Source organism: Pseudopodoces humilis, chromosome 8 (assembly GCF_049639895.1).
Source record: "Pseudopodoces humilis isolate 2021_Gansu_Grassland_sample_001 chromosome 8, ASM4963989v1, whole genome shotgun sequence".
Taxonomy (NCBI): Eukaryota; Metazoa; Chordata; class Aves; order Passeriformes; family Paridae; genus Pseudopodoces; species Pseudopodoces humilis.
Window position 1 is genome coordinate 22,852,726 of NC_142207.1, and position 12,152 is coordinate 22,864,877.

The following is a 12,152-nucleotide window of genomic DNA, read 5'->3' on the forward strand; positions in this document are numbered from 1 at the left end:
AAAAATAATAAAACATTGCACAAATGCTTGGTTTGCTACTGAAAGCAGTACTAGAAAAATTGGCTCAGAGAGAAACTGTCCTGCATTATAATCACCTTGAGAAAGTGTAGGATATTAAAAATAAGTTTTACAAAACTTTCATTTGACAAGAGTTCAAATGCCAAGTTCAGATTAATGCCCAGGTGGATTTCTGTTTCTCAGTGCTTTAAAGAAAAGTTACACTTTCTTCCTGACACATTTCTACTATAATGCAAAAGTAACATTGGTTATAAAAGCTCATTTTCCATTAAATCACATTTTTCTGATAAAATACATGTTAAAATAATAAAATAAAATAATTTAATTCAAATCACTCATTGGTATTTTCAAAATTGATTTAAATGCAGAATGAGTTTTTCCTCCTTTTTCTGACCCCCTCTGCTGCCAACAAACAAAGCAGGCTACAAATGGCAAGCTTAGAGACAGTATGAGAACACACCTCCCGCCAACAAATCTTAAGAGCTAGTTTTAAATGTAGAAACATGTTAATTCTTTAAATGAACAAGAATACCATCCAGTAAATTACTATATAATATATGAAAACAAAGAAGTTTGTCTAGGATGATGTTTTGCAACTTTATGGATCACATTCTTAGGTATAAATAATGGAAGTGAAATAACAGAGGAAAGACAGTAATTACAAAGAAGAGACAGGAAAACGATAGCACAGTAAACTGGAAGAGTGAACATATATAAATGGGACAAATAATAACAGTATTTTATTTGTCTTCATAGGCTTGCCTTTTGTATGAGAGATCAGATTTTTGAACAAGGTAGGGCATAACAATCTCAGGTACAATCTGTATTCACCTTTTCAGGAGAGATGTGTCTTTGTTCTTGTGAAGTTACAATTCCTTCTCTAGTTCTTGATATCACTGTTTGTTTTGTGGCTTTATCACTGGTAACTACTACCATTGCCTCCTTTTTCATCTGATTTTTTGTAACAACAAACAAAAAAAACCAAAGCCTTAGAATTCATTTTAAAAAATTAATCATCAAAATAGGAGGAGAAGGAAAAATAAGAGAGGAATCCAAATAAATGAAAAATATTAAGGGAGAATTATTTTTTCTAGTGGGGAAATTATGAGATATTAGAGAAAAAATTTCGTCATTGTAAGAATAATGTTAGAGAATAAAGAAGAAGAGAGAATAGAGGATCACTTTCAGAGAAAGCATCTTTAAACTTAAAATGAGTAATTAGTTCAATCCTGTTATGATGGAATGCGATGGTATAAGTGAACCTGATACAGTCTAGGTGTTCTAGATGAGTATGCATGCTTTTGCAGTGCACTGGGTAATATCTTGTTAATTCCTCACAGTGAATCATGCCTTGTTTGCATGTGGGATGAAGGGATAAAAGGAAATCATAGAATGTCTGTGTTCTGTTTCTACCTGCTCATGAACAGGCTGAACGTGGACTGCAGTCATTGCTGTCTTTTTAGAAGTTTGCTCTACAACACTTGGAGCTGGTTCTCTCACCATGGCTTGATCCACAGCAGCAACAACCGTAGCAACAGCTGCTGTTTTTTCACTGTCCTTCCTCACCTATATTAGTCACATCAAAAGACATTTTTTCATATTTTGCATACATTCAGAAGAAGCACAAAGCAAGTACAGAGACAGAATGTTGCAAAGAAGCATTTCCATATCTGCAGCAGAACTCTCTCAATAGCAGATGCGCACATGGTTTTACACACAGCCTCTCAGATGCCGTTTAGCAGATCTATCCAGCAGTGGTGAGACCCCACACAAAGAAAACTCAATGCTTTTTCCAAACCAGACTTTACCTCTCTAGCAGCAGCGGCCATGTCGCCAGCAGTAGCGCCAGTAATGGTAACTTGTTCTTGGACCCCGTATCTCCCCTCCCATCTTTCTTCAGTCACTTGGGTAGTGCTTGTAGATACTCTTGTTTCCTTCATCTGGGCTTCCATGGTTGCAGCATATCCCTCCTGCTTCCAGGGAGGAAGGACATCAGCCCCAGCTGTTGTCACTACATGTGGTTTACGGATTGGAGATGGAGATTTCACTGGTCTAATAGGTGAGGTGGAGATTCTCCCAGCAGGAGAAACTGACCTATTGAAAAACATTGAGTATGAACATCATTAATCTACTGCCACAGAGTGATAACTGTATAAACTGTACAAACAGTTATCCCTCCCTATATAGGGTATCTCCAGTAATGTGTGGTTTGATTTAAGAAAGGTTTCTGAAAGGTTTTACTTGTGAATTACGCTAACTTGTTTTTTTAATATTGTGCCTAACTGTTGTCATTCTTATAACTTTAACATGTTTTTGTAGTGGCTTAGTTTACAAAAAGAAATAAGAACAAGTGGCAAAAGAAATTTCAGTCAATTTCAGTCATTTTCAGAAATTATATTTGAAATATAAAAATACAGTATGATTTTGCATTTGTTCTGTTCTAATTAATCTTATAGGAATAATACAAAACACTCACAGGCTGTAAGTACTACATAATATGTTCATAATACACAAAATGATAATTTTAACCAATCTCTATAAAAATGGCACTTGGCAACCACTTAGCAAAGCAACTGGATATACTTCTGTACTACATCTTATTTTCATGTGTCACCCATATATGTACCCCAGGCACATTTCTTATCAGTGCCTAATATTTTTCCCCACAGTTACATTTAGGACCTCAGACACAATAATTAATATCCACTTGGAAATTGCTAGTTTCTAAATTTTGATGTTCCAAAAATTCAGTCCTAATCCTATCAGACAGTTTTAAAGCATTTTCCAAAATTTTTAAACAGGCTTTTAAACTTAGAATTTCTTTGAGTGGAATTTTCTGTGCTATTTTTGTGTATTTCCCTGAGAATTTTAACAAATAGCAGCAGTAGGGGGCAGCATCATCATATTAATTTTTAGATTTAGTTTTTTCTAATGTGTTTTTTGTCTAAAAGGACTATCAAGGGAGGACAAATTTCTAGTTCTACATGTGCTCTAGATGTCGCTATTGAATTCTTTTTTCACTTATGCAGTTTGTTAGTTACTGCTAGTTGCTACCGATCCCTTTATTCCTGTCCTTGCAAATTATAATCAGTGGGGTAAAATTCACCATCTCACCCAGCTCTGGTAACTTAAATGGGGTTCTTTGAGTCTGGGGACATTCCTTCCATAATGCTAGTGCTTCAGGATACTGAAAATGCAGGACATTCAAAACACTCTTCTCTTTACCTGCCCCCCAGCACAGACCTCACAGGGTCTCCCAGATCATGAGCCTTGCTTTTCAAATCACTCACTTTCTCTCCAGACTTTCTACACAGCAGAGCTAAACTTCAATTTTCTATAACCACATTTAGCTTGCCTACCTTCAAAATGTTATTTCTGTACTTATTACCAGTACATACATGGAACATGAGCTCAATGGTTTTTTTTACACATCCTTTCATTCTGTTTGCCACTCATCAGTGTCATTGCTCTTTTCTCTGTTCATCTAAAATAATCAAGGGCCACCTGCTCCACTGTTTTTATCTGTTTCATCATGAGCTGTGAGTGCTACTTTGGCTCTGTGTACAACAATCAAATGGGATTTTCTACAGCAGGGGATAGAAGTCTACATAGGCCACCCACACTTCTATAGCAGTGGCAAATACAGCACATTAGAGCTCACCATCAGAATACACCCAGCCACTAGTAAGTTAGTGCATTTTTTCGCTTTATACTATGTTCTCGTTCTACAGCATGACTTCTATATGTATAAGTGATTCAAAAGCAATATTGCCTGAAAGAATAGTAATTTTACCTTACTGGTGAAGGTGTTGGTGCTCTGACATGTCTTACAGGTGACGGTGATTGTCTAACAGGTGACGGTGATTGCTGTCGTGCCATTTGTGCTTTTGCAGCAGTTGTCGGGGTTGGTGATTTTGATGTAGGTCTAGGAGGCATTCGTGGAGGTGCCTTGTGTGGGAGCTGTTGGGTGGCTGCATCTTCTATAACCATTTCAACACTTGTAAGTGATCTGGCATCAAAGTGGGTTTCAGTCTTCTACAATGAAAAACAAGAAAAAGAAAAATAGGGTGAGGTACTGTAGAAGTAATCCTCCACATTTTAGCCATACCTGCTTTGTTTTTGAAAAGTATACCTTTTCAATTCTGGCTTGTCTTGTTTGTGAAATCTGAGCAGTCGAAACAATTGTCTTTGTCTTTTTAGCAGGAACGGCTTCTTCCTCGCCTTTTGGAAGAGAAAACGTGGTCAGAAGAATTGCATATGGCAACAATCAAAAAACAATTGGAGAAATAAATGAATGGTCAACTCCAATTATATATAAATTTATATATACAACAGAAAAAGCCAACTTAAAAATAAAACTTTGAGAGATTTACAGACCAAAGATACCTTGAGAACAACTCAAGGTATCCCTTTTTCCATCAACAGTATCCTTCACTTAAAGAAGACCCATTCTGGAGAAAAGATCCTTTTAAATCTCAGACAAAAATCTTTGGCAAATTTCATCAAAGACACTGCATTTAACTCTAGAGAAAGAAATTATAAATCAACTGCAATGAAGTGGTGCATATTGCACCACTACCATTAATGCTCTGATTTTCATGGCCTGCAATTTCAGCTCTGTTACCTTGAATTAGTAATTCAGCTGTTGAAGTAGCACGTCCCACACTGTTTGTGGCATTTACAGAATAGGTGCCGGAGTCTTCAGGATATGCTTCTGCAATTATTAAGCTGTAAAGGTCTCCTTCTTGTAAAATTTTAAAATCGGGGGAACTTTTAATTTCTACTCCGTCCCGATAGAACTTCACCACAGGTGTAGGGATTCCAGTCACTCTCACGTCAAGTCGAACTTGACTTCCCTGTCTTGCAGTCATGCTCTGTAGTCGTTGTGAGAAGTTTGGTGGTGCTGTTCCAGCTGCATTTTTATTGAAGAAGTAAATAGAAAAACAATAGCTTCTGTTAAAAATGATGGCAAATACTAGATACTTTTGTTACTAGAAGTGCATGAAGTCTATTTCTTCTTCACATGCTACTGACAGAGGATAGTACCTTCTGAAACATTCAAAATACTATTTCTGATTACATTTGTGATTGAAAATGTTTCCAGAATTACAGACAGATTGTTTGCAACCGTAGGCATTAAGCAATTGGCAAGGCCCTTTATGTGACATTCTGTTAAATATCATTGATACCATTAGATATCATTAATGGCTCCATCCTGCAGAACTGCATCCTTTCTTTTATGGGCAATTTCAATGTAACCAGTATGACAGACCATAAGGAGTATAAGGGCTGAGCGGGAAGTTTGTAATCATGAATAAGAGTTTGCGAGATCAAGATTAAACTTTATAGGGTTAAAATGCAAAGGACACTGTTAGACTTTACTGGTGAGAGCCCATGCTGAATCTTAGACTGCTTTAGGAAAAGGAATGTGGTTTTGCTATTTTTTTGCTGATCACATACTTGAAATCTGAACTATTTCATAATGTGTTACTCTTCCATCACTCCCTCACACTGCTAGCAGGCAGAGATGCCTTTCTTTAGGTGCTCTGTACCTGTGACAAGCAGCTCAGCAGTACTAGTCGCTTGCCCAGATCCATTGGTGGCTTGCACAGTGTATCTCCCGCTGTTGGCTTCTGTCACGGTGGGGATCACCAGTCTAGCGCGGCCATCACTAAACGAGATCTGCACACCGGGCAGAGTTGCAGCAGAGAGAACCTGGCCATCCCGATACCAGTTCACCTCAGGAACTGGGAAACCTACAGAAAAAGGCAGACAAAGGAGATTAAGACTTTGTGAAATGGCAGACATAAAAAATTACCAGAATGCACACTCATGTATACACAGTTACGGTGCAGCATAATGCCATGGGCACAGATGTACATCCAGTGGCAAAGGAACTTGTTTTTAGAAACAAAATAACAGATCAATAGAGCAGATGCTCTGGCTCCTGTGTTTAGTAAATTACTTGAATAATGAGAAGACTGTAGTGTTTAGCAATCTTATTAAGAAATAGAAGTTCATCAAAATCATGAGGAGGATGATTTAATTCAAATTTTTAAAATATATTTGCATGTATCTGAGTAAGATACTCAGATATACATAAGGATAAATATGATTATTGCTAGCATATTTATCCAGTCCAATAGTCTGGAGATAATGTAAAGATCAGTACTTCCAATGAAGCATATGTTCGGCACTACTATGGCTTTTGAAAATGAAATGACAGAAAAAGTGACTGCTGTAGACATTACAATCAAATGCTAGCAAAGTTTTGGGGAGTTTAATTACTTTTTCTGGAATTTTTTAAGTTTGGTCAACAGCAGTCATCTGGAATCAACTGCTGTTCACATATATTGTTCTTTTTGTCAGGGTCATGAGCAAGAGTCTTTGGGTCAGAGAAATTTCAATTATACCAACAGCTGATTTTTGGTTTTAAATGGTGGTTTTAGATTCCATGCAGAAATTCTCAGAGTGTTCTACTCAGCCAAATTTATTGAGCAACTTAAATACATTCAATGAACAAGTAAAATTCTTATATGAAGCACATAAGAACAGGTAATTTAAGGAGATGGTTCCAGCTCTAGATATTTTTTGTAGTCCTAGAACATCATTTCTTCAAAATTAAAATCCTTGCACATTCACTTCATGTATATCTCCAGTCAATCCAAATCACCAGTGGCACTGCATGGGGGCTCAAGGATGAGATCTGAGACTGCATTTACAGATGAATTAATTTTCCCAGTTCTAATGTCTGTGGTTTGGAAAACTCCAGGTGCACAGAATTCTGCTTCCTTTCTAGAGTATCCTTCCTATAAACTGAATAAATTAATAGGGAAGTTAATGTGCCAGGAAAGTGACTGTGTGAGACTGAAGTGAAAGAGAAGATATGTAGGTTGAAGCTTTCACTGGTTGACTGCAGACCCATCAGACCTGGCTAGGAAAGTTTAAAATCTTACTCACAATAAAACACTGATAATTACAGAAATGCAAAACAGAAACTCACACTCATACAGAAAGAGAATGTGGACAGTTTTAGGGAGGATTAGAAATCAAAAGGATACAAGTACATTTAAGTATTCTTAATTTCACAGATGGAAATTATGAAACAGTCCTGATGGTATAATTCAATTTTTTGCTGTTGGTGTAAGGCAATTTGGGCATTATCATCATAAACTTAGGACCCCAGTGATTTCTATCAGAGCTGTCTTCTCAATATTTGTGAAAATTAGTTTAAAGATGTTTTAAGCTAGGCAACCCCCCAAAACATATCCTCAATAGTGAATTCCTTGAAACATTGTCAGAAGTTTTATTTTCTTGCAGTGGTATTATATGATGATTAGCAAAAATGGGAGTTTCTATGGCAGATTGAAAAAGACTTGCACTTTTAAAATGGAATCTATTTTGATGGCTCAAACTGCTATGTACAAGGGATCCAGAGCTAGGAGCCGTTTTAGAAATCTGAGCCCAAGTTTATATTAAAAACTCAACTCCACAAATTTACTAACACTCTGCTAATCCCAGGTCACAGAGCTAGGTAAGATTAAACTCAGATTATAGATGTATGTGCCTGGTCTGCATAGAGTAGGGATTTACTTCTACATGTCCCAAATACTGTGATTCACTGTTAATTTTCAGCACAATTTTTTTTCATTTTAAAACTGTCCTTGAGGTTTTTTGAACTTTAATACCAAAAAGAAGAAAATCGACCTGAAGTGCCTCAAATTCACCATCTAAGTAATTGAATTCAATAAGAGTCTCCTGACAATGATGTGAGAGGGACTTCCAACTTGTGTATGGTCTGTGTGCTGCTTTCAAAAATAAGCACCATGTAAAGGCTCTCTTGCACTGGGTAATACCTGAAAATATCAGTTCAAAAAAAAGTAAGCAGTCCACAGGTTAATTCTTTATGAAGAAATTCAAACTTGATCAAACATGAGCTTGGCACAGTTCTAGTGCCAGCAACACTTCTGACTTTCTTGTCTCATGACTCCTCAGTCACTGGTGACCCAGTAGGACCCTGTGACAGTGTCCTGGCTGCTCTGGCATTTGCTGCTTTTAATAACAGGGTTGTGTGTGTTCTGTGCTTTCTGTTACATGCTGGGTGTACTCATCTGATATCAACCCTTTGTAATGTCACACTTCATTCACAGTCTAATACAGCAGCACAATTCATTTGTTCTAGTTTACACACAGCAAAATTGCATCTCAGGTGGTTGCTAAGATCTTCTTGATACCCTTAGATTAACTGAGCTCTTCACATTTGAACTGTAGCTCTGTATTAATACTTGACTTGTATATAATAGACCAGTGTTATTAGAGACAGAGAAAAATTCTGATTTTTAAATGCACAATAATTCATAACATGTAGAAAGGGTCAACATTACAGCAGGATAAAGCTATGTAGTCCTTTATTTATGCAATTAATTAGAGTAAAAAACCTTTCCTATTTTTTATGCTGTAGAAAAACTAAATGCCAAGCCACTGTCAGGTCTTTCAAACCTGGAGGATGTTTGGGGCAGGAAATTTATATCATAATCTCACAATGTGAAAAAAACCTAACAAGAGGTTGACTCACAAGATATTTGAGACTAACATACAAATATGGCATATGATATTAGAATATGACGATGCTATTAGAAATACTGCTGTATCTTTAATTAGTAAGAAATCAAGTTCCCCTCCCAAGTACTCCATAATATCACACAAATTAAATCAGCCAAAATCACTCATTGAATAATAATAATACTAGCATCCTAACTTTTTTTTCTGATTATATTTTTTAGGTATTCATAATAATAGTAAGTATTGTAAAAGCAGATAAAATTTTGATGGAAAATTTACAGTGTAGAAGCAAGAGAGAAAATCAGGGAAATTAACTGAAGAATAAGGGACAAGTAATAGAACATGGCATGAAAAAATGTGACAGAGGCTGCAGGACATGTTCAAACAGCTTCTGTGAGCCAGTGTTATGCAAAGGGACCAAGGGATGAAATACATGGACCACAGATGTCAGAGATCTTTATAGTTGCACAGATCATGTGTTTGCACCTGTCACAGAGCATCTGAGTAGTGCTTTATGGTATGTGGATCATCACATTGCTAATGCCTGTAAGACAATATAATTCCACCAGCAGGAACACATGTCATTTCTCCTTAGTCACTGCCGAGGTCAGAGACACTCTTAGAACAGGGTGTTGGGTCTCCAGTAACGTTATCTCAGGTGTTTTGCACAAGATAGGGTGTTTGAGTAGTATGTAGACTGGAGAAATCAAGTAACCTTTAAGTTGTTTGGTATCTTTAAATTGCATAGGTAACTTAAATTATATTAATCCAGCCTTGTACTACCATCATGAAAAATACATCAATTGTTTATCATACTAGGGTTTTCTACCCTCCTCAGTGGCCAGTTGGGCCTAGATTTTGTGCTTTAATCCCCTCCTAGAACTCTGGAATTAACAGCAGAGAAAGTAGATATACACTTTAGCTAAAGCTTAACAAAAGGTCTTGGAAGAACTAGCATAAACCCTGCTTTTTGCACCCTGACTTCTGATTCTGCCCAGTCATGATCCAGGTGAGATTATTGTTTCTGCAGCCGCATGAATTTCTCTTATTAGCACAGTATGTATTTTTCTGCATATACATTTAAAGGTGTTGTTCAGCACTGTATGATACGGATGTATGTCCATACTTCAGCACTCATCTTTACACGTTCATACCAGATTATGATCTACGAAAAGTGTCGTAATTTCTTAGCATAAACATTAGAAAATAAATTAGCAATAAACTATAACAAATCTTGGAAGAATGAATCAAAACCTTACCACTAATGTGAGCCTCAAAGGTTGCGGCACTACCCTCCAGTGCCACAACACTTTGTAACGGCTGTGTAAATGTTGGTGCTTTCGTCGTCATCTTTACAGGCACTCTGCAAGCAAAAAAACCCCTTCATTAGATATAAATGGTGAAAATGTTATTGTATCTGCACTCTTCTTGTAATTTTTCTCTGAACAATTTGCTTTTCTCAGTTTTAAATCAGAATGACCTGGTGAAATGAAAAAGTTGTGGATTTTTACAAAGTTGTATAGCAAATTACTCTTGGAGCTGAATTGGATGGGAAACTATTATATTTAGTGGAGCTGTGCTTTGGCATTGCAAGTATGCAGCAGGAGACAGAATTCTGCTTGACTCACCGTGTGACCTTCCACAGGTCATTCAGACTGCCTCTCTTTGTCTATTAACTTTTTTATCTGACAGGAAACAAATTCCCTGTATAAATTTTAAAAATATTTTGCTGGTGCAAAATATTTACATTCTGCAATGACAAGACAACTAGGTCACTAAGAAGCAAATCAGAGAAACGTGAAAGCCTACAATGTATTTAGCTTAATAATGCAAATAATGCATTATTAATAAATTAATAATAAATAATAATAGCGAATATTGCATTATTAATAATAAAATAATGCCAAAAATGCCAAGAGACTCTATTTTAAAAGCACTCTGTAAGTGAAATTATTCACTTTACAGAAGCATATTGCCATTAAAGATGCAGATAAAATTCTCCTCTTTCTTAGAGAGCATCTCAGTGGAATTTTGAATATGGGAAGACAGCCACCTTCGAAATGTGAGCTAGGATATAAAGTAGCCACTGACACTGATGGCTTGAACAACTGCAAAGCCATGTGAAATCTGAAAGAAAGTTTGCTTTCTCTTGCTATGCCACAAGATCCTACTTTGAAATAACACACTAGTAAAAGCTTGTGTGTTGGTATTTTATATTTGCATGACTTATTTATTTACTGATGTTGAATTGTGCAGTTTTTAAAAAGGTAGCCATTATCTTCCTAATATTATCATACATTCATTAAAGTTACATTTTTTCTCATTAAAAACTTCCACTGAGGGCATATCTGGTCTCAACATACTGGGGTTAACCCCACAATATTTCAAGCCAATCTTATTCACATATTTACTTACTTCCATTTGCTTTGGCTTTTTTTGCCTGATTTTGTGACAGTCCCAAGCTTAAATTAAAAATGAGAAAGTGAAGTTTCTTTCACTACAAGTCAAATTTATTTCACCTCTCATAGGGATGAAAACTCTTCATTACATGGGTTCCTACATAGAAATCAGGGCCTGATGCATACATACAATAAGAGCATAAGGGCAGAACTGGATATTGTATTGGGATTTTCTTTTTCAGTTATGACTATGTTTTGAAGCTCAGCCAAAATAAAAAGAATAATTTTATAATACAATTAAACATTATGAAAGCTCATATATATATATATATATATATATGTAGTTTCCAGAAGAGATCAGGAATAATTTAATTAAGAATTTCCACTGAGTTGCCACAAAGTTTCTATATTTCATTGTCCAAGCAAATTCTGGTGATGAAGATCTGATCTTATAAGGCTTCTTGTATAATTAGAATTGAAAGCATGCATCTAAAATGTCATGTTCCAGAAATAACCTTTGCAGCCATGAATGACAGCAGACAAGTGTTCCAGAGCTGCTGTGTAAGTGATACCTTAGCAGTTGTTTCCCTTAAAAAGTCATCAGCGCTTAGCTGATACCATGTGCATTTTATCAGAGCTATTCTTGGAGCTTCTCAGTTTATCTCTCAGCAGCATAACCTTGAACACTCCCAACGGAAAGGAGTTTTAAAGTTAAGCACATGTTTCCATGCACTTTTAAAGTCCTAATTTATGTAGTCTTTAGTAATAAAATATGCTGGAAAAAAACCTTTTTGCTGAGAGTTATCAAAGTTTACTCCAGAAATTAAAGCTATAACCTTGACAGAGAATTGAAGTGTTTCATGCCTATATCCTGAAATCTACAACCCCCTGTGAGAAAATTTATAAATAATAGATTGTATCAGAATTATTAATGACTGATAAAACACTTATTACACCAGCAGAAACATGCTACTAACCTGATCTCTCAAAGTGCCTGCAAGAGTGGGCTAAGCCCAACGAAATCCTCTTGAACGACGTCCTTATCCAGAGTAAGATTTTTTTAGACAATCCCAGCATGAGAATTGAAGAGCCTCTAATCATAAAAACAAAACTACACAGTCTTGACAGTGTAGTTTTGTTTTTTTGCAATCCCTACACCCAAGGCGAGGCGGG

At 36.3% G+C, this 12,152-nt stretch overlaps 1 protein-coding gene across 32 annotated transcripts in view; it reads right to left on the minus strand.

Annotated features, from left to right (window-relative positions):
* Positions 1–12,152, minus strand: part of TTN (titin) — a 239,931-nt gene extending 227,779 nt beyond the window's left edge. For 30 of the 32 annotated variants that reach the window (XM_088058539.1, XM_088058558.1, XM_088058533.1 and 27 more), the window contains exons 1-9: positions 11,957–12,152; positions 9,840–9,943; positions 5,571–5,774; positions 4,643–4,930; positions 4,151–4,239; positions 3,812–4,053; positions 1,827–2,112; positions 1,432–1,584; positions 850–969 (exon numbers count right to left, since the gene is read on the minus strand). In XM_088058539.1, coding sequence (XP_087914665.1) covers positions 850–969; positions 1,432–1,584; positions 1,827–2,112; positions 3,812–4,053; positions 4,151–4,239; positions 4,643–4,930; positions 5,571–5,774; positions 9,840–9,930 — 1,473 coding nt within the window. In that variant the 5' untranslated portion in view covers positions 9,931–9,943; positions 11,957–12,152. The remainder of the gene's footprint in view (positions 1–849; positions 970–1,431; positions 1,585–1,826; positions 2,113–3,811; positions 4,054–4,150; positions 4,240–4,642; positions 4,931–5,570; positions 5,775–9,839; positions 9,944–11,956) is intronic. The other 2 variants (XM_088058544.1, XM_088058541.1) reach the window with 1 other exon arrangement.